We start from the raw sequence: 21,452 nt of genomic DNA, 5'->3' as shown, positions 1-21,452 counted from the left end.
GACAACCACGGTTCCCACCATAGATACAGTGGAGGAGTAAAGTAGCCACCCAGGGACATGAAGTGTGTCATTTTCAGGATTACCAAAGGAAAACAAAGCAAAGGAAGCTTGATGAAAGAAAACTACACAGCCACCACACCAAGGGCTAGTAAGCTGCAAAAATATATATTTTTGTTCTTAGGTTTACATATACTTTAAGGCCCCTTTCACACGGGCACCTTCCATTTTGATCAGCAGAGGTTTTGTCCGCTGATCCCCTGCTGATCAGAGCAGAGCTGGGGGATGACAGGTCCATGTCCGCTCAGTTTGCCTGCTCTGCTCTATGGGTGATTGGGTGTAAATGGACTTCGCTATTTGTTTACACCTGACTACCCTCTGATCTGATTTGCCTACACGGAGAAGAACGGACCCCCCCCCCCATTTATTTTTAGTGGACCAGATTGAATCAGAGGTAGGTGGCTGTAAACAGACACATGTCTGTTTACATTCGTCGGTCCATAAGTCTGAATGGACCGTCCAATCAGGTCCGCATGAAAAACTGACAGTCGGACCTGATCGTAACGGTCATGTGAAAGGGGCCTAACACTTCCAATATGTGCATCCTCTACTGTTGTTTAAAATCTCACTTGTACTTCTTGGGCATCTGATGCTAAAGGATCATTGTGTATCTAACAATGAATGTTTGTCCATGATCATGACTTCATTTTAGTATATAGGTATCCCACCATCACCTCATACAGTGCAAATAATCATTGAATGACCTTCTGTAGATAAGTAGACTGGTCCTGTGGCTGATTCATGCACAAAAGGATACAAATGAGAGTTTATGTGCTCAATCCTTTGTGTGTATTTGTACTGATAAACTGCATAAATGGCAGTTCACAATAGCAAGAAGCTGAACAATAGAACCAAATATCCCTTTGCAGGGAAAATGGCCAGAATCCACAGCTGTAGTTTGCCTAATCCAATCAAAAGTGATTATAGCATAAAACCTGGTCACAGCCACTGATGTAGATAGTGGAAATTTGCATATACCCATTCAATAAATCTTGGAAATGATAAAGTTATTAGGCAAACAATACAGCACTTGTCCCGGGAGAATGTACAGTATGTAGAACAATAGGCAACCTTCAGTAAGCCAGATAGTTGTAAGCTGAATTGTATTGTACTTAACCAACTGCCATGGTGATGGAGAACAAACTGGATAGTGGAAAGTGCTGATATCAGGGGTCCACGTGGTTCTGTAGCGGCTGTAAGGCAAAGTGTAGCATGTCCCCAGCAGGCTTCATCTGAAGGGCTCGTTTAAACCTGTGGTTGGGGGGCATCAAAAATGCTGCAGTCGTACTGCTCGCCAAGCACATCGCATTCAACTGAATGGGGAAGCACCGCAAACGCCCCACAACCGTGTGCAATGCATGCGGTTGCAGTGCATTGGTGCGGCAGTCACAGGGTTAAATTATCGCTTAGCACTGTGTAAAGTGATAGCCTCCCCAGACCAGTTCTCTACCCTGTGCAATCCCTCACTCCTAGTTACTTCCCCATCCCCACTCCATGTTATTAGATTTTTTACTCCAGGAGTACATAATGAGTTTGGAAATTCTAGAGAAATGCTTAAATAATGCATTACATTTTAACTAAGCCCATTAGATTTTAGTCAACTAAAATATAACTAAAACAATTCAGATGACCAAAATACAACTAAAACTAAAATGGCATTTTAGCCAAAAGACTAGGACTAAAACGAGATTGAAATTTGATGTCAAAATTACCACTGCATACCACTGAGGTACAGCTCTGTCTAGTGACAATATAATGTTTTACATTACAGAAATATCTTCTGCTTCACCATTTATCTGCACCTTATTTATTTTTAAATACTTTTTTGTGCCCATTTGTTAAAGTGATACCAAAGCTTTGTTTTTTTTTAGTTAAAAATAACAAACATGTTATACTTACCTGTTCTGTGCAATGCTTTTGCAGCCTGGCTCCTCCTCTTCTCGGGTTCCTTTTCAGTGCTCCTGGCCCCTCCCTCCTGTTGAGTGCCCCCCACAGCAAGCAGCTTGCTATGGGGCACCCGAGCCACCCCCTTTATCTCCTCATTGGCTGACTGACTTTGATTTACAGCAGTGGGAGCCAATGGTGCCGCATTGCCGTCTCAGCCAAAGAGGAGGGGTGTCCCGGGCAGCTGAGAAACTCCTGCCACATATCTGGATCTCGATGGACCTGGGAAGCATTAGGGGGGCTGATGCACACAGAAGGCTTTTAATCTTAATGCATAGGACGCGTTAAGATAAAAAACCTTCTTACTACAATCACTTTAATACTGCATTACTGGGCTTTTTCTGATCTGTTTCTGTTACATTGCTTTTAAAACATTTTTGTAATCATTCCATGCAAGTATTTGCTCTGTTTTAGATTATGGTATAAACTTGTTTTTAAAATGTGCTCTGTTTTTTAGGGCTGGTTCACAACAGAACACAGCGCGGAAAAGGCACACTCAAACACACTGCCCATGCCATCTGCATGAAGGTGCCAATGTAATGTTAATGGCACCCAAAACGTAGATTACAAATGCAGCGTGTTTGTGGGCACATGCAGTGCTTTTCCAGCATTACAGTACAATTTGCAGCCCAATTAGCACTGCAGGGGAAGGTGACACACGATCCTGTGCAATCCCAGTGTGAACTGACCCTCAGGCTGGGATCACACCTAATGCCAATACGGCTCGCAGCAGGGTCCGGTACGTCCCTGTTCTCCATTTCAGGGATGAATTTTTGTCTGAATTCGGCTCTGAAACGGAGCCAAAGAGGCATCCGCAACGGAGATATGTGAACCGGCTCCATAGAGAGCGGGTCACAATCTTCTGTCATGCGAATTGGATGTGGAGGCAGCCACATCGAATTCCCATAGGTGTGAACCCAGCCTGTCTTTATTGCAGTTTATTATGCAGTTTCATTTTAAGGTGGAGTAATTTCCCTGTAGTTATGCAAATTTCTCTGAGGCTTCTATTTGATGTATCTCCTTATTTGCCCATTTCTATGCATTTTTTTTTTGTTTGTTTCATATTTGTATACTGTACATTTTTTGAGCAATCTTTTCCTGATCACAATACTTTAATTGATTTTACTCTACCCATGATAAATAGGCTTGACAAAGGGGCCGCCCTTTCTTAGAGGTTGCTGCTGAGCAATACGGACACTGCTATTCGCCAGTATAAAGGGGGGTCCTTTGCTGCTTTTACCCAGAAACAATGCTAGTCTTCTTTCCACACTCAGCCCTTTTGCTGGCTACATGAGGATTGCAGAGAAGACAACAATAACAACCAAAAATCCAGAAAAAACACATAAAACAAATGCTATAAACTGAGTTGCAGTACAGTGGGTAACATAAGTATTTGATCCCCAATCAACACATGACTTGATGGATAAACCCTTGCTGGCAAGCACAGAGGTAAGATGTTTCTTGTAGTGACCAAGTGACCAGGTTTGCACACATCTCAGGAGGGATTTTGGTCTACTGTTCTTTACAGATCTTCTCTAAATCCTTAAGGTTTCTTGGCTGTCTCTTGGCAACTCAAAGTTTCAGCTCCCTCCATAAATTTTCTATAGAATTAGGTCTGGAGACTGACTAGGCCACTCCATGACCTTAATGTGCTTCTTACTGAGCCACTCCTGTGTTTTGGGTCATTGACATGCTGGAAGACACATCCATGACCCATCTTGAGTGTTCTGACTGAGGAAAGAAAGGTTCTCATCCAAGATTTTACAATACATGACCCCGTCCATTGGCCCCTCAATGCTGCAAAGTTGGATTGTACCTTTAGCTTAGAAACAGCTCCAAAGCATAATATTTCCACCTCTGTGCTTGACTGTGGGTATGGTGTTCTGGGGGTCATAGTCAGCATTTTTCTTCCTTCAAACACAGCAAGTCGAGGTAATGCCAAAGAGCTACATTTTGGTCTCATCTGACCACAGTACTTTCTCCCAATCCTTCTCTGAATCATTTAGATCAGGGATCCTCAAACTACAGCCCTCCAGCTGTTACAGAACTACACATCCCATGAGGCATTGTAAAACACTGACATTCACAGACATGACTAGGCATGATAGGAATTGTATTACCTGAACAACTAGAGGGCCGTAGTTTGAAGACCCCTGATTTAGATGTTCATTGGCATGATCGTACATGTGCCTTCTTGAGGATGGGGACGCGCCATGTTTGGAGGAAGAGAAATGCTGACTATGACCCTAAGAACACCATCCCTACAGTCAAGCACAGTACAAACATGATGCTTTGGGGCTGTTTCTCTGCTAAAGGTACAGGTCGACTTTACCAAATTGAGGAGCCAATGGATGGGGCCATGTATTGTAAAATCTTGGATGAGAACCTTCTTCCCTCAGCCAGAGCACTGAAGATAGGTCATGGATGGGTCTTCCAGTATGACAATGACCCACCTCGTCCAATCAAAGAATGGTCTGCATTCATTGAGAAATGTTCCCTGAACATCAAAGAAGCAACCTCCTGTGTTCACAGTGCAGTACGGGACTCAAAAGCTAGTAGAGATCACTGTAGTGGCAGTGTCTACTACAGCATGTAACTATGTAAAAATTGCCATACCTGGTATTCAACATTAAGGCCCCATTCAAATATCGCGTTGCAGGAACAAGTGTTCCCGTTTATGATTTTCATGCAATTCTGTGAGTCACGCATAGGGCAGCTCAAACGCAGTACAACTTGGCCACGATTTGGAATTGCTGGCAGAATAGCTGTGATTCTGCTGTTCCAAATCTACAAACGTCAGCTGCTCCAACCTATAACTGGCCTTAACAGCAAGGAGCCCATGGAAGAGCAACACATGTCAAACAACAAAGAGAAATTCCCAGCTTCACTTACCAGCCAGCCTGCAAGAAACCAAATTGTTAACAGTTCACCATTCCATGTACTCCTTGCTGTTAAAGTGGTTTGATCCTGTCTTCTCTGATCCTCCCCTTCTTTCACTGTCTCCATAAAATAACCTAATATTTACAGAGCCAGGGGAGGGGACATATGCTCAGTTTGGTGTGTATTGCTAGAGTTTTTTTTTTTTTTCTTGGGAGAGTGCATGTGATCAGCACAGGGCCAATCTGCATGGTCCAGAGGATCAAGGGAGAATGAAAACTCCTCCTGCAAGCTTTACTAGGAACTGATACAAGTCACAAGGCTTCTATATGAGAAAAGGTATTTATCCATTTATATTTACTAAAAAAATTGCATTTCCATGTTCTGTGGGAGACCAGATATAGGGATTGCAGGTTCTGGGTTTAGTAACACTTTAAGGCCAGTTATAGGTTGGGGAAGCTGACGTTTGTCTGTACCGTTGGTTATTCGGTGAGGGGGCACACTTGGACACTTTCGCTGTCATTGTGCTATTTGCTGGGTGTCCAGTGAGCTCCTGTGCCTTTAAGGAGGGGTGGGCTCCCTCCAGGCATGCCTGCCCTCAATCTATCCATTATTATATATGTGCTCCTACTCTCAAAATTGATAGGTTAGGACTGCAGATAATACTGGGGTACCGTGGCCCCTGCAGCTTACGCATGCATTTGCAAATGTGTACAAACGAAACCCGTTTTTAATGTGAACTGTTAGGACAATTCCAGTTTGCAACAGTTTGTTGCAGGCTGGCTGGTAAATTGTGCTGGGAATTTTTTGTTGTTGTTGCTGTTCCAAATTGGCAAGTGTTAATAGAGCCTATTCTCTGCATTAAGGTAAAAAAAAAAAAAAAAAACCTTCTGCAAACAGTTCTCCTGCCCCCCTCAATACTTATCTGAGCCCCATCTCGATCCAGCAATGTGCACAACAGTAGAGGCTCTCTCCTCATTGGCTCCCACTGTTGTCAATCACAGCCAGTGAGGAAGCTGGGGGCAGGACCAAGCCATGCTCTGTGCGTCTTGTGGGCAAAGCTGGCACACATGAGTGCCTCCATGGAAGGCAGGTTGCTATGAGGGCACTCGGCAGGGGCCAGAAGATACATTTTTACTTAACTGATATTGTCCTCTCAAAGCCTGTTTTAGAGCTACCCCAGAACCTAGCCCTCAAGAGCTGGAGACAAATCTGTATATGGGATTGGCGTATTGGTGCCTTGTGTAGGTGAAAGGCAAAAAAAGTAAGAAGTAGAACATGCAAAGGGCAAAAAAAAGTCTTTAAAAGGGATTGTAAAGTCGTTTTTTTTTTTAAACATGTTATACTTCGCTCCTCTGTGCAGTTGGTTTTGCAGAGCAACACAAATCCTTCTCTTCTCTTGTCCCTCTTTGATGCTCCTTGCCCCGCCCTCCTATCAAGTTCCCCCACAGTCAGCAGCTTCCTATGGAGGCACTGGAGTCGAGTCACAGACACGGAGCCCCAATATAGCCCCGCCCCCTCTTTCCCCTGATTGACTGACTTTGACAGCCGTGGGTGCCAATGGTGCCGCTGCTGTGTCTCAGCCAATCAGGAGTGTCCCGGACGGCTTAGACATTCGTGGACATCGCTGAAGAGAGATTGGGCTTGGGTAAGCGATTGGGAGTGCTGGGGTGGCTGCTACACATAGAATGCATTAAAATAAAAAAAAACCTTCTGCCTTTACAACCACTTTAAAAACCACATGGATATATAATAATATAGTAGGTGTGACCAATAATTGGGATAACTATTAGTTTTATTTGTGACTGGAAGTGATTGTGTATTTGTATGAAGGCGGTGATGTATTTACATTTTCTTATATGAACTTCCTATTTGGGATCTTCTGTGGTAATATCTTATGTTTTTCTGTGCTTGCTTCTTGGAACCCTCGGAGTCTGATGTATATGAAGAAGTATCTGAAACTGTTACTTCTCTAGTTTGTTGGAGGTGTCAATCCTGGTCTAGCACTTTCAAAGCCTTGGTTTATCTTCTGTCCCCACATGTATACTCTTACCTGGTTTGTGTGTGCTGGATGCTCCCCAGACGCCTTTCTCCTAGCAGCAGAAAAACACTGGACGCTGGTAAATGTGAGTGCGGTGTTTAGAATCTTTACGCACCTGGGTGTTAATTCATTAAATTGGCCAGAATAAATCATTTGATCTGGCTATTCAAATTAAATAACGCTCAAGCAATATACACATCTAGCATTAAAAGAGAAGTATGGGGAATTCCCCCCTCCCCCCTTTTATACTTATCTAGGTGGATGCAGCAAGGGACCGATGCTGCATCTGTCCCCCGGCGTCTCTACACTGAGAACCGAGCCAAACCGCTGATGGCTCGGTTCCCACAGACTGTCAGTCAGCAGCTCTCCTCTCTGCTCCATGGAGTGCTGAGATGTGGAGGGGCAGGGAGCGCATGTCTCAGTCTGCGGCTCACTGAGAGAGGAATCAGTCCAGGCAGCTGGCGGATCCAGGCTTCATTGTCGGGATGACATGGTGCCTGGACTGATTCCAGTGACGTCAGCAGAGAGCGCACTACAGACCGCTCTCTGCTAAAAACGGGTCACAGGAGTGCATAACAGATTGCACTCCTGTGACCCATAGGAGAAGCCCAGCCAAATGAGCCCAGGCTGGGCTTCTTCTTTAACGTGCGTTTTTCTTCCCAAAAGTCTCATCCCCTGCATGTGATTCTTCTGTGTTTTGAAGAGGAGCATTTACTGCCTCTAAATGCAGCTGCTCCTAATCCCTGCTAAAAACCCTATGTGTGCATTATCATATAGACTTTTATTTAGTTGTGTTCAGGGGCTTGGCAAAAAGCTCCAAAAACTTGTTTTATGAGCTGCAGTTTGCATGAGGCCTTATTGTACGTTTTTACAGTTTTTGTACTTAAAGAAGTGACTTTAAAATTATATACATTCTTAAATCTCAATTTCACACAAGTAAATTAGCTGGGATTAGTCTCCCCCCCCAACCGGTATTATTTGTTTGCTACATTGTACAAGGTTCCTCTTCTTGTTCTATGAAAGCCAGATATTAAAAAAGGATCTCCAGTACATTTTTTTTTTTTTTAATGTAAATTTAGGCCCCTAGCACATGGACATCCTAATTAACTGATGTTTATACTCGGGATCTTGTTGACAGAAAGATGGTGAAAAAAACTGTGTGTAAATATACATGAGTAACATCCTCTTCTAGCTCCCAGAGTGTTCTGTTTTGCATATCTTATATTATTCAAATCAATATAATCTTGTCGCCTTTCCCTTGCATGTTGCCACTTCCCGTTCTTGATAAAGATCCCTGGACAGATCACCTGCTGATCAGAGCAGATGAGCCATCCGTGTCCGCACCATTTATGTGGAGCTGACGTGGACAGAACTTGCTCTGCTTTATGGGCGGCTGAGAGTAAATGCTGTGTTTGCACCCGAGTGCCTTCCGATCCAACACACCTAGACGGAGGGAGACAGATCCCCGTTTGTTTTGTTTTTTTAGCAGACTGGATCAGACCAAGTCTGTTTACACCCGCCACACCATTGTAGTGAATGGACTGTCCTATCAGATCCATCTGAAAAAACTGACAGGTGGACCTGATCAGATCCTGATGTGAAAGGGAAGAGGTTGCATGGGACCATACATACAAAGATAAGGAAGCCTGGGAGAGCAAGGATTAAGTATTTCACCCGATTCATCAACCCCTAGGCAAAACAAACTGTTAATCCTTGCAGTGGGAAGGGGGATATGCTACACAGGTTTTATTTTAATGGAGTTCAGCTTTATAGTAGATGGTACATTAAGTCCTATGTGCTCATCGAAATAAAACAAGTTACCTTTTTGTTTTTGGACTGAAATATAGCTTTAATGGGTGAATTGTGAAAGTTAGAAAAGAAAATGTGGCTGTTTGCTGACCAGCCCTGCCATGACTGTTCTCACTCTCTGACCTTCTTTGGTTAGAATAAACAAGTTCACTTTTCTGTGCTCCATACAGAATAGTTTCAGGTAGATTCCACTTTAATATCTTGCCTGCTACTGCCCAGGAAATGTAGTTTAGACAACTGTGAATAAAGTTCTTTTTAAAAAAAAAAGAGGTTACATGACAGCACTGACGGTCACTTTTTATTAGCATTCTTTTTTACTTTGATTTTTCGTTTTTTGTTTGGGTTGGGAACAATCTTTTTAACCTTCAGGCTCTGTAACTGAACATTTCTACCCTCCTCAGCCTTTGGGCTTTTGCGCTTTCTGGAGGTCGGACTGTTCTCATTTTTGTTCACAGTCCCTTTGTCATCCACTGCATTCTCTTCGGTTCTCATTGGCTTTCCGGTCAACCAGGATACTTTAAGGGGTGGCACCCGTGGGATGATAGCTCCCACTTCCTCTATAAACATATCTGAGGTTTTCTTGAAGCCCAACGCCAGTACAGACTTCAAGCCAAGCACCGGCGCCACATTCTCGCTAAGTCGCGGTAGCTGGCAAGCTGCGACTCCGCGACTGGCACTCAGTTCAGTTATATGTTTGGTGATCATTTGCGGCTTAGCAGATTTACAGACTATCACCAGGTGCACTTCGTTTTTCTCTAGAGCACGGGTTACCTCATTGATGCCGATTGCAAGATGTTTGCGGACGTCGCTTAATGTCCATCCTGACTTTACAGGCTCCTCTTCAGCATTCTCTCTGTCAGACCTCTCTCCTTCTAAATCAGGATTTTTGTCTGTTCCATCAGGGTTTTCTTTTTTTGATCTTTTATCCTTTTTAATAAATTTCTTATGGATTTCAACTTTCTTCAGTCCAACCTGAGTGAACTTTTCTGTTAAGGTCTTCAATATGAACTGCATGTCCTCCCCAACAACTGGTGTCCACATCTTGTGATACGGGTTGTTCAGAGACGTCTTGACCACAATTGGTTTGGATTTGCGTATGGAACCCTTGGCGACTTTAGCAGCCATGACGATACCATCAGATGCTCAAAAAAAAAATTAACAAAGACACTGAAAAAAAACAAAAAAAAGGAGAAATATGGTCAGTAAGCATCTTCCCACAAGCTGGTGTCATATTCCTATTCTTGTTCCATTTGGTTTACATTGTTTTGTGGCGACACACATCATTTAGGTCTAGGCACTGCTCATTGAAGGGATTCTAAAGGAAAAACTATAAAAAAAAAAAAAAAACACCCATAGACGGTTTACTTACCTGCCCTTGGGAGTTCAGCTGCATCCAGAAGGTTTTTTACCTTAATGCATTAAGGGAAAAAAAAAAAAAAAAAAACCCTTGAGCCTTTTGAGCCACTTTAAATTAGGCCATTTCCAGGACTGTCATTGCTTGCATCAAAGTACAGCCAAAGGGCCATTTGGCTGTACTTCTGTGGATTACATGGAGTGCAGCTCATTCTGCACTCCTGTGACCCGTTTTCAAAAGACAGCGGGCTAAGCCAGCTGACATCACAGAGCTGGTCCAGGCTTTTGAAAGATCGCGACCATATAGTCGGGATCTGCCCACATGCCTGGACTGGCACCCGGCTCAGCCTCTCAGCGAGAGAGCGGTGACTGACAGCCACCTGCTCACAGAGCTCTAAGAACCAAGCGATCAGCAGTATTTGATCGCATGGTTCTCAGACTTATGCCCCGTACACACGGTCGGACATTGATCGGACATTCCGACAACAAAATCCTAGGATTTTTTCCAACGGATGTTGGCTCAAACTTGTCTTGCATACACACGGTCACACAAAGTTGTCGGAAAATCCGATCATGCTGAACGCGGTGACGTAAAACACGTACGTCGGGACTATAAACGGGCCAGTAGCCAATAGCTTTCATCTCTTTATTAATTCTGAGCATTGGCACTTTGTGTACACACGATATGAAATTCCGACAACGGATTTTGTTGTCGGAAAATTTTATAGCCTGCTCTCAAACTTTGTGTGTCGGAAAATCCGATGGAAAATGTGTGATGGAGCCTACACACGGTCGGAATTTCCGACAACAAGGTCCTATCACACATTTTCCGTGGGAAAATCTGACCGTGTGTACGGGGCATTAGAGTCGGTGGGGGACAGATGATGCACTGGATCAATGCTGCATCCACCTAGGTAAGTAGAAGTCTGCAAAAAAACACATTCTTCTCTTATAAGGTTTTGGCACAACCAATACTGTCTTACAAGAAGGCCATTCTAACACTAACAAAATATAAAAGCAAAATAGGGCAAAACAGCTTTGCTTGAAAGTGAGCTTGTAAAGAGAAAAACACAGAAGCCGCTATCGATTCTTCCATTTAAAAATATGCTTGTTGCCTCACATCAATACTTTTTGAATCACAGACCCTAAATAAACCACGCTGTAAAAGATTGCCACAAAAGTGTAAGAATTCCTCATCTCCTGTTCCAGTGGCTCAAGAAGCAAGCTGATGCATCAGAATGAAATTCGAGCAACTGGCAATTTCAGTAAGAATGGTCAAAAATAGCACCCTGTATGACAGTTTACCTGTAATTTCCCCCTCCCCAGCAAATAAATATCCATTCTGCCCAAGTCCTTTTAGGCATTTGAACTTTCATTTCCTCCCATGGTGACAATGTTGTCACTGACTGGCGTTAACTGGTACACTGACAGCTATAAACAAATGCAGCGTGTAACCTCTCTCCACCTTACTAATAAAAAGTGCCACTCTGTCCATTAGAGGAGATGTCATCTCATGGCATTTTCAGCTCTAGAAGAGAGCCCTTCCTTGTTCCACCTAAAGCTGAACTCCAGGTTTACGTTTACGCCAAGTATTTCATTTAGGCCAGAACCATTTTCCTTACCTTACTTAATAGTTGCAGCCATTGCCAGTGTTGTATAAACTATCGGCTATATACAGCATTGTCTTCCAGAAGCAGTACGGGACATCCATCTGCTGCCAGAACAAAAGTTAAGTTGGGCTGAGTGCTGCTTAGCCATTCATATTAAGACTTGTATTTTTAGGAATAAATACAAGGCTTTCTCTGATTAGCTGAGGTGGAGAGGTGGAGGTAAAGACATCTGCAGCAACTGATAAAGGAAATAGTTTGTTTGGGCCATGCATGACCAAATCAAACTATTTAAAGGCGATGTTCACCTTTAAAGTATATATAAACCCTCAAAATTGTAAAACAACCCATACAGTTTAAAATACAATTGAAAGGTAAAACATTTGTGTATAGTTATAAAAAAAATAAAAGAAAACAAAAAAAAACAAAAAACCACCTTTTTGAGAGTGATCATATTTCCCCTGTGCTCAGCTACATAGAGATGGTGGAGGAGAAACAGCAGTACACTGGCCAGTGAATGGCTGTGTAGAGAGGGGTATCAGTAGGACTGATTCGCTAATTGCTATGCAGCAATTCAATTCAGCAATTCAGATTCCATCCTGGAAGAAAACCACAGCTTTCAATTCCAAACCCCACTGCATTGGCTGCATGGCCACATATTTTAGCGCTGTCACACGTTAATGACAATTATTCAGTCATACAACACTGCAACCCAAACTAAATTTTTTTATCTTTTTTTTTTTTTTTTTTTTTTTTTTAACAGAGCGCTTTTGGTGATTACCATGCTATACAAAAAAAAAAAAAACAAAAAAAAAAAAAACAAAAAAAAACAAAAAAAACACTCCCCAAAAACACATTTCTTAGTTTCTGTTTAAATATTTGCAAAAAAAGTAATCCTTCTGCTACATTTCTTTGATACAAATAACCTAAATCAGTGTAAAAGTTAGTCTACAAACTATGGTACTTATACTTTGAAAATTGATCACACCTGATGTAAAAATGCCAGGATAGAACAAATACCCCCCAAATTATTCAGTTTTGTTAAGTAGACACCCTGAGGAATTTAGTAAGGGGCATGGTGAATTTTCTGAAGTTGTAAATTTTTCCACACAATTCTCTGGAAAGTTTAAATTTTTTTTTTCCTCCCACAAAATTGTCATTTTAACAAGCATGGGGAGGGATACCACGTGAGACTTTTTCACTCTAGCCACAGAGGGGCCCAAAATCCAAGAAGCACCTTTGGGCTTTCAAGGAGCATAAATTACGGATCTAATTGGGGCAGTACAGTGATTAGCACATCCGCCTGGCAGCACTGGGGACATCAGCTTGAATCCCAACCACAACACTACCTGCATGGAGTTTGCATGTTCTCCCTGTTCCTTTGTGGGTTTCCTCCAGGTACTCCTATTTTCTCCCACACCCCAAAGACATGCTGGTAGGTTAATTTGCTACTGTCTAAATTGGCCCCAATATGTGTGTGTGTGAATGAATGGAAGTACGGGACCCTAGATTGTAAGCTCCTTAAGGGCAGGGACTGATGTGAATGCACAATATGTAAATGCTGCGTAAATTGACAGCTCTATACAAGTACCTGTAATAAATATTAAATTCCTGACTACCCATCACATTTTTGAAGGCCATGGAGCACCAGGACAATGGAAACAACCACAAAAATTACCACATTTGGAAAGCAAACACAACAATGTATTTTCTAAGAGACATAATGAGTCTTCTGAATGTGTTATTTTTATTTTGCCACACATGTATTTTTTTAACCGCTTGCCGACCGGCTCATGGCAGAAGGGCACGTACAGGCAGATTAACGTACCTGTACGTTTCCCTTTAAGAAGCGGTATGCGGGCGCCCTCCGCAAGTGCGATCGCAGGCCCCGCGGACTCTATGTCCGCGAACGTCTCACGGAGAGGAAGAACAGGGAAATGCTGATGTAAACAAGCATTTACCCGTTCTGCCTAGTGACAGGACACTGATCACAGCTCCCTGTAATCGGGAGCAGTGATCAGTGTCGTGTCACACATAGCCAGCCCCCCCAGTTAGAATCACTCCCTAGGACATACTACACCCCTACACTGCACCCTAGTGGTTAACCCCTTCACTGCCAGTGTCATTTACACAGGAATCAATGCATTTGTATAGCACTGATTGCTGTAGAAATGACAATGGTCCCAAAAATGTGTCAAAAATGTCCGATGTGCCCGCCATAATGTCGCAGTCCCGATATTAAAATAAAAATTAAAAATAAAAATGCCATAAAACTATCCCCTATTTTGTAGACGCTATAACTTTTGCGCAAACCAATCAATGAACGCTTATTACGATTTTTTTACCAAAAATATGTAGAAGAATACGTATCGGCCTAAACTGAGAAAAAAAAAAAAAAATATTTTATGTATTTTTGGGGGATATTTATTATAGCAAAACGTAAAAAAAAAAATGCGTTTTTTTTTTTTTTTTAAATTGATGCCTTTTTTTGTTTATAGCGCAAAAAATAAAAACCGCAGAGGTGATCAAATACCACCAAAAGAAAGCTCTATTTCTGGGGAAAAAAGGATGACAGTTTTGTTTGGGAGCCACGTCGCACTACCGTGCAATTGTCAGGTAAAGCAACGCAGTGCCAAATTGCAAAAAGTGCTCTGGTCTTTGGCCAGCCAAATGATCCGGGGCTTAAGTGGTTAAACGAAGTTAAAATATATTTCTAACACACAGCATGGGCTTCCCAAAATACAATCTACTAATCCTCCTGGGTATGGGGATACCATATGTGTAAGACCCTTCCCTTTCAATGTCTGGACTGATTATGTACCTGACATTGCAACCTGTGCATCACAAAATCAACCAACACTGTATAGAAAACAATGCACTGTAATGGCCACCTCTATGAGTGGTCAGTGAATATAGCATAGTATAGCTTCACCTACTGCAGTCCCTGTTCCTAAAAGCCAAGCAGGCCTGACTGGTATATGACTGCCCCCATTGCACAATGCTATGTTCACTGGCCAGAAAGTACAGGAGTCTGAACAAAAAAAAAAAAAAGGGGAGGAGTACCTGTTCTAGTTGTAGTTATCCACAGAGGATGGGTGGGAGTGGTGTCTCGCAGAAACGTAGCCAGTGGGACATGAAGATAGGTCAGTACTGGTGTAAGGCAGAGACATGGTCAGCAGCAGCCAAAGGATTCATCCCAGCAGGGGCATGGTCTGTACAGCCAATGGATTGGTCCAGGTAGCAGGAAGGAACATGGTCAATAAACAGGCCAAGGTCAGTTCAGGCACCAACATGGTCAACTAATAGCCAAAGGATCCAGGGAGCAATATCAGGCTTAGATCCTCAGGTCAGGCAACACCTGGATACAGGGGAAAAGGCTTCTTTCCACCCAAAGCTCTTCAAAGCCTCCAGATCCTGAATTACCCAAAGAAAACCAAAAGCTTACTACTCTGAAGCCCCTCATTCTGCATATATGAGACCCCCCAGTGTTATCTTCGCTCCCACTAATACAGTGGCACATTCTCAAACTGTAATAGCAGGGAAAAGAGCAGTCCAGGCACCTGGAATAAAACAGTCGATAATCAGGCTGAGGTTAGTTCACATGGAAGGCAGAAAAAGTGGTTGATAAACAGGTCAATATGACGGCAAATGGTCAATCCAGGCAGCAAGAAAAATTGTTAGCACTGAGGATATTGGATATGGGGAAAATGGCAGTGAGAAATATGTTCACCATAACTTCACTAATATGTTAGTAAAGTGTGGTAACGTTGGAAGCAGCTTCCTATGCATAGGCCCGGTTGGGAGGGACACTGGGGACAATGAAAAGGGGTGTCACAACTTACTCCATTCTCGCTGCATACTTTACATTTTTTTTGTCTTTTTCGGCCCGTTTCTGTGGGTGGGATATTCTCTGGGAAATGTCTCTCGTACAGCCTGCTCACGGCATCAGTTCGAATGATATCAGGTGGTGGGCCTTCCTGGTAGATAAGAGCTCTGACTATATCCTCCTGAAATTCGAGAAAGGAGGCGGGTCTTTCCACAGACTTGTGATAGAGGACATAGGAATTATAAATTGCCAATTGGAAGAGGTAAATGGAAACTTTTTTGTACCAGTGGCGGGACATTTTGGTTGCTAAAAAGGGTTGTAGCTTTTGGTCATTAAAATCCACACCTCCCATGAACCGATTGTAATCATGTATGCACTCAGGTATTTGGACTGGACCGTGCCTTCCGTGGGTTTCCACTGAGATGTTGTTATGGATGGAGGACAGGACATACACATCACGCTTATTCCTCCATTTCAGGGCCAAAACGTCATCATTCCTCAAACTCATTGACTCCCCCCTTTGTAGCCTTGTGGTCACCAGCCTTTGTGGGAAACCCTTATGACTTCTTCGCACTATACCGCAAGCTAAAGTTTTCTGGTGGTAAAGGTGGTGGAAAAGGGGCAGGCTTGTGTAATATTCATTCACGTAGAGGTGGTACCCCTTTTGGAAAAGTGGCAATGCAAGGTCCAAAACTATTTTTCCACTGTTCCCCATATAAGATGGGCAGTCGGGGGGCTCCAGCTGACTATCTTTCCCTTCATAAACACGGAAGGCATACGTATACCCTGAGGCCCTCTCACAGAGTTTGTATAGCTTCACCCCAGATCTGTCCTTTTTATTGCGAGTGTGCCATTTGAGTCCCAGCCTGCCGGTAAAGAGGATGAGGGACTCATCAATGCAAATATGCTTCTCAGGGATATACAACTGAGCAAATTTCTGGGAAAAAAAATTAATAAGCGGGCGAATTTTGAAAAGTTTATCATATTCAGGGTGATTTCTGGGAGGGCACAGTGAATTGTCACTAAAATGGAGGAACCGCATGATCATTTCATAGCGTGTCCTTGACATCACAGATGAATACAGCGGCATGTGATAAATAGGATTTGTGGACCAGTAAGCTTGCACTTCATTTATTTGTGTAAGTCCCATGTTAAGAGTGAGGCCCAAAAATTTTTTTAATTCTTCCACTGTGACAGGAGTCCATTCAAACGGAGGGGCGAAATTTGCATTTGGGTTATTCGCGATGTATTGCTGGGCAAAAAGATTGCTCTGGTCCACAATTAAATGGAATAAATGGTCTGTGAAAAATAAATGAAAAAAATCAATTGGTGTAGAGTTTTCGGTGTTGGCCTGAATGCCTGGCTGTGCGGTAAAAGGGGGGATACTAGCTGATCCCGAATCGCAGGGAAGCCATAGTGGATTCGCAAGTGCCTCTGGGAGACTTGTATGGCCCCTTTCATCCAGGGGTACTGTGCTGCTCGCCTCTTCAGTAGGATGATGAACGGTGCTGGCGCTTGCTTCCTCTTCAGAACTCCTCATCCTTTTTGGGGAAATGCTTTCCTCCTCCGAATCGGTTACTGACCCACTGCTCTCCACGGGTTCGTACTCAGAATCCGAATCCGATGATGAAAGCTCCCCGCTGCTCTCATCTGTCAATGTCAGAACCTGGAAGGCCTCCTCGCTGGTGTACATTTGTTTGGACATGGTGTACGCTGGCTCTGGTGACACCGGGACAGGTGTGGCTGCAATCAGGGACACACTGGATGATCACGGCACTGATGACGACTGCACTGGTATGACAGGTACACTGGCTGAAATCAAAGTAATAACAGGTGGCTCTATGTGTGTAACAGTGTAAAGATCACAGTACATAACAGTAATTGCTAAATTCACAGATCCTGGTACAGGTCTCTCTCGCTCCTCTCACACAGTCTGTGAATGAGGAAGGAGAACCGGTAACAGCAAATACCAGTCACTGTTTACATTTTCTGATTAGCTGTAATTGAACACAGCAATCACATTGTGAAGGCTGCTGTGATTGTCCCTTTACCTCAATCTGTGAGGAGCTGTGGTCCAAGGGACATCGCGATCAGTGCTTGTGATGTCACCTGACTTCACCCTATGCGTATCATCATAGGTCACATAACTCCATCAGGGAAAGTAGTGTGACAAGTTACATCACAAGCATGACAGAGAGCATTAGAGCAGTGTGTATTTTGGATACTGAACCATATATACGAGGGGTCTTCAAAAAGTTGGTCGTGTCTGGGATTGTCATGTGACTAGTCTGCCTGGCAAGCTAGCTAACCTTGCAGTTTAGCATAAGGCCCCTTTCACACATGTGAACCATTTGTCTGTTTTTCATCCATCCGTTGACAGATGAAAAACGGACATCAATCCATCTCTATGGAAAAACTGATGTAAACGAAAAATCAGCCATTTACATCAGTTTACATCTGTGAACATACGTTTTAAAAAAAAAAAAAAGGGATCAAAACCCTATTTTTGGGGGAAGAAAAACAGACACATGGTACCTTTTCGCATTGGTGGTGGATGTAAAAAAAAAAAAAAAAAATTTTTTAAATGAACGGTCTGCATGTGTCAAATGGGCCTAAGGCCCCTTTCACATGGGCTTTCTGATCAGGTCCGCCTGGAAAACTGAAAGGCAGACCTGATGAGACCCTCCAGTCTCTTCTATGGAGTGGTGGTCTTATTCCCCATCCATCTGGCGGATCGGATGCAAACAGACAGATGGTTCGTTCCCATCTGATAGCCCTATAGAAGAGAGTGGGCTGCGTCTGTGCCCGCTCAGCATAGCGGACATGGACCTGTCATCTGCCTGCTCAGCGGAGAGACACCCCCCCCCCTCCCCCGCTGAGTAAGAGGAATCTGTTAAGTGGAGGACCCCATGGAAAAGGGGCCTAAAAAAAAAAAAAAAAAATATTATATATTTTCTCTGTAGTACACTATCTAACGTAAGTACATAACCCTAATCCTTAAGATGAGTCATTATCTGAATAAAAGGGTTGAAAAGGTTTTCTCACCTTAATGCATCCTATGCATTAAGGTGAAAAAACACCTGACAGTGACCGCCCCCCCCCCCCTGTTTTACTTACCTGAGCCCTAGAACTTGACCCACGGGGACACGTTGTTTCTCTGCCCATGGTCCCAGCTCTTGATTGGATAGATTGATAGCAGCGCAGCCATTGGCGCCCACTGCTGTCAATCAAATCCAATGACGCGGGCGCCGTGGCCGAGTCCTGCATTCGGCCTCTATGGACGCCAAATGCTGGACTCGGGAGTGCGCACGCAAGGTAACCCCTTCAGGGAAGAGCTTCTCCTAGGTGGGATATCAGATGTGGGGAGGAGCCGCGAGAGCCACCGAGGGACCCCAGAAGACCAGGATCGGGGCCACTCTGTGCAAAACGAGCTGCACAGTGGAGGAAAGTATGACATGTTTGTTATTTTTGTTTTTTTAAACGAACCCTTACAATCACTTTAAAGCCCAACTCCGGGCAAAAACTGCATGGGTTAACAGTTTGTTTTGTCCAGAGGTGAACAGAAAACTAATATTCACCTGATCCTCCCCACCAGCGGCAAATGACGCTCCCCCATGATCCAGGGATGGACTATTCCTGAAGTCCTCATTTCCCTGAGTAAGTCTATAGACCTGACAACACCAGGAACAGGCCACTGCACAAGATTGGGGGGGGGGGGGGGGGGATGCAGGATTGGGTAAGTATATCCATCTTCTCCAGACAAGAATGAGCATTTTACCCTTGTAGTGCAAGCACAGTCCCACTTCATCTGAAAAAAAATTTCTGCCTGGAGTTGGGCTTTAACTGATTCCAGACCGTCCATATACTGCGGCAGGGCGGCTCGGCTGCGCGACACATACCTGTACGTTGTTTCCTGTTCCTGGGGCACGTGCGCTGCCGGAGACCGGTGATTGGACACAGCAGGTCCGGTGGCCACCCGCGATCGTTCATAGGAGAGGCAGAACAGCGGTAAACAAGGCAGACCGTCGTTCTGTCACAGAGGGGGAGAGAGATCTTGTGTTCCTGCTAATCAGGAACACAGATGTCTCTCTTCCTCCAGTTAGAAATCACTCCCTAGGAGCACACCTAACCCTTTGATTGCCCCTGATGTTAATTCCTTCCCTGCCAGTGTCATTAATACTGTGAATTTTTTTTTTTTTTTTTAGCACTGATCACTCTATTGGTATCACTGGTCCCCAAAAAGTGTCACTTAGTGTCTGATTTGTCCACTGCAATGGCGCAGTACTGCTAAAAAACAAAACAAAAAAAAAAAATAAAACAATAAATATATCCCATAATTTGTAGACGCTATAACTTTTGCGCAAACCAATCAACATAGGCTAATTGGGATTTTTTTTTTTTTTTTTTACCAAAAATATGTAGCAGATTACTATTATTAGATTTTTTTTTACATATTTTTGTGGGATGTTTTATAGCAGAAAGAAATAAGGTTTTGTTTTCAAAATTGTCGGTCTTTTTTTGTTTATAGCGCAAAAAAAATAAAAAAAAAAAAACAAACACACGCAGAGGTGATCAAATATCACCAAAAGAAAGCTTTATTTGTGGGATTAAAAGGGCGTCAGTTTTATTTGGGTACAGCGTTGCACGACCGCGCAATTGTCCGTTAAAGTTCCGCAGCACCGTATCGCCCAAAAAATGGCCTGGTCATGAAGGGGGGGGGGTAAACCTTCCAGGGCTGAAGTGGTTAGAGGGGAACATTCCAAACTATTGAGAGACCCCCAATAAAAGAGACGATCGATCTTCACACATTTCATGTAGGATGTGATCATTATTATATGTGGTGTCCTCACTTCATGTAGCTGTGTGATTTCTGGTGATCAGTTCTATGGGGTGTCAGTGGGTGATACATGAAGATTATAGGATTTTAGGTATGAATGTCCCCCTCCCCCACCTCACTTCCTGCCCCAGTCAGGACTCTCCGCTCAGGAAGGTCACACCGGCACAGGAAGCATGAGGTGGTCTGCTGGTGGGGGGGGATACATTCACCTCTAACTATACACAACCTCGCTTTACTTCTCTTGAGCCCTCCCATTCCTGGCCCATACTGAGCTCTCCCACCATATGGGATGTCATCGCACCCCTCTAGTCCTCATAGGACCCCCCAACTACAACTCACCCTTCTCAGCTACATACACGCCGAAAGCCCGCGCTACACTGCCAGCCAATCAGAGAGCGGCTCTTTCGATCAATCTGCCCGGGAGCTCGCGTGGAACACACAGCCCGCAACGACATCGGATTGGGCAACATCGCAGATCTCAGCCCCGCCCACTTTCTAGAGCTAGGACGGTGTCGCTACAGGGGGATTATGGGAGATGCAGTGTTCTGGTGCCTTCTGAGACTACAAGTCCCAGGAAACACTGCGCGATACAGATCCGAGCGAGCAAGGAAGATGTTAGATCTTATTATAGAACTGCAATGAAAAAAAAAAAAATCTCATTGGCGACTATGACCACAACTCAGATGTATTCTGATGTATGCATTCACATATCACAATAAAAACATATTACACGCACACTAAAACTGGTGCAGCTGTGCATAGTAACCAATCAGCTTCTAACTTCAGCTCGCTCAATTAGGCTTTGACAACAAAACATGGAAGCTGATTGGTTGCTATGCAGAGACACACCACCAGATTCTGTGTGCTCCGGTGTCTTGCCGAGAAAGTTCCCTCAGCGGATAAGGATCCCCCCCTGTACTGCGCAGGCACAGCGCCTGCACAGTACGAACTACTGTCAGCCGCCGGAGATAGCCGAAGCTCAAAATCTTCAATCAGCTGTACACGGCGCCTGCGCCCTGGGTCCAGGTTCCTTCCCCACCATCCAAGTGGACCTAGAGGGGGAATAAAAAAGAGCTGAGCGAAGCGAGGTCGTGCCCGAAG

The 21,452-nt window shown here is 43.9% G+C and overlaps 1 protein-coding gene across 4 annotated transcripts; it reads right to left on the bottom strand.

Annotated features, from left to right (window-relative positions):
- Positions 1 to 9,004: 9,004 nt before the first annotated feature.
- RPP38 (ribonuclease P/MRP subunit p38) lies at positions 9,005 to 20,872 on the bottom strand. Of its 4 annotated transcripts, XM_073629691.1 has the most exons (3): positions 20,691 to 20,857; positions 14,752 to 17,326; positions 9,005 to 9,895 (listed from the first exon to the last, which is right to left on the bottom strand). In XM_073629691.1, exon 3 carries the CDS (start codon positions 9,851 to 9,853, stop codon positions 9,020 to 9,022), a length of 834 nt encoding a protein of 277 aa, XP_073485792.1. In that variant the 5' UTR covers positions 9,854 to 9,895; positions 14,752 to 17,326; positions 20,691 to 20,857; the 3' UTR covers positions 9,005 to 9,019. The 4 variants fall into 4 exon arrangements, with proteins under 4 accessions (XP_073485792.1, XP_073485791.1, XP_073485789.1 ...); XM_073629690.1 differs by lacking the exon at positions 14,752 to 17,326; XM_073629688.1 differs by lacking the exon at positions 9,005 to 9,895 and having other exon boundaries at positions 14,758 to 17,326; positions 20,691 to 20,872.
- Between the last annotated feature and the right edge of the window lie 580 nt (positions 20,873 to 21,452).

The sequence above is a fragment of the Aquarana catesbeiana genome, linkage group LG05, assembly GCF_042186555.1.
Source record: "Aquarana catesbeiana isolate 2022-GZ linkage group LG05, ASM4218655v1, whole genome shotgun sequence".
NCBI classification, from domain to species: domain Eukaryota; kingdom Metazoa; phylum Chordata; class Amphibia; order Anura; family Ranidae; genus Aquarana; species Aquarana catesbeiana.
This window is presented reverse-complemented; position numbering and strand designations above follow the sequence as displayed.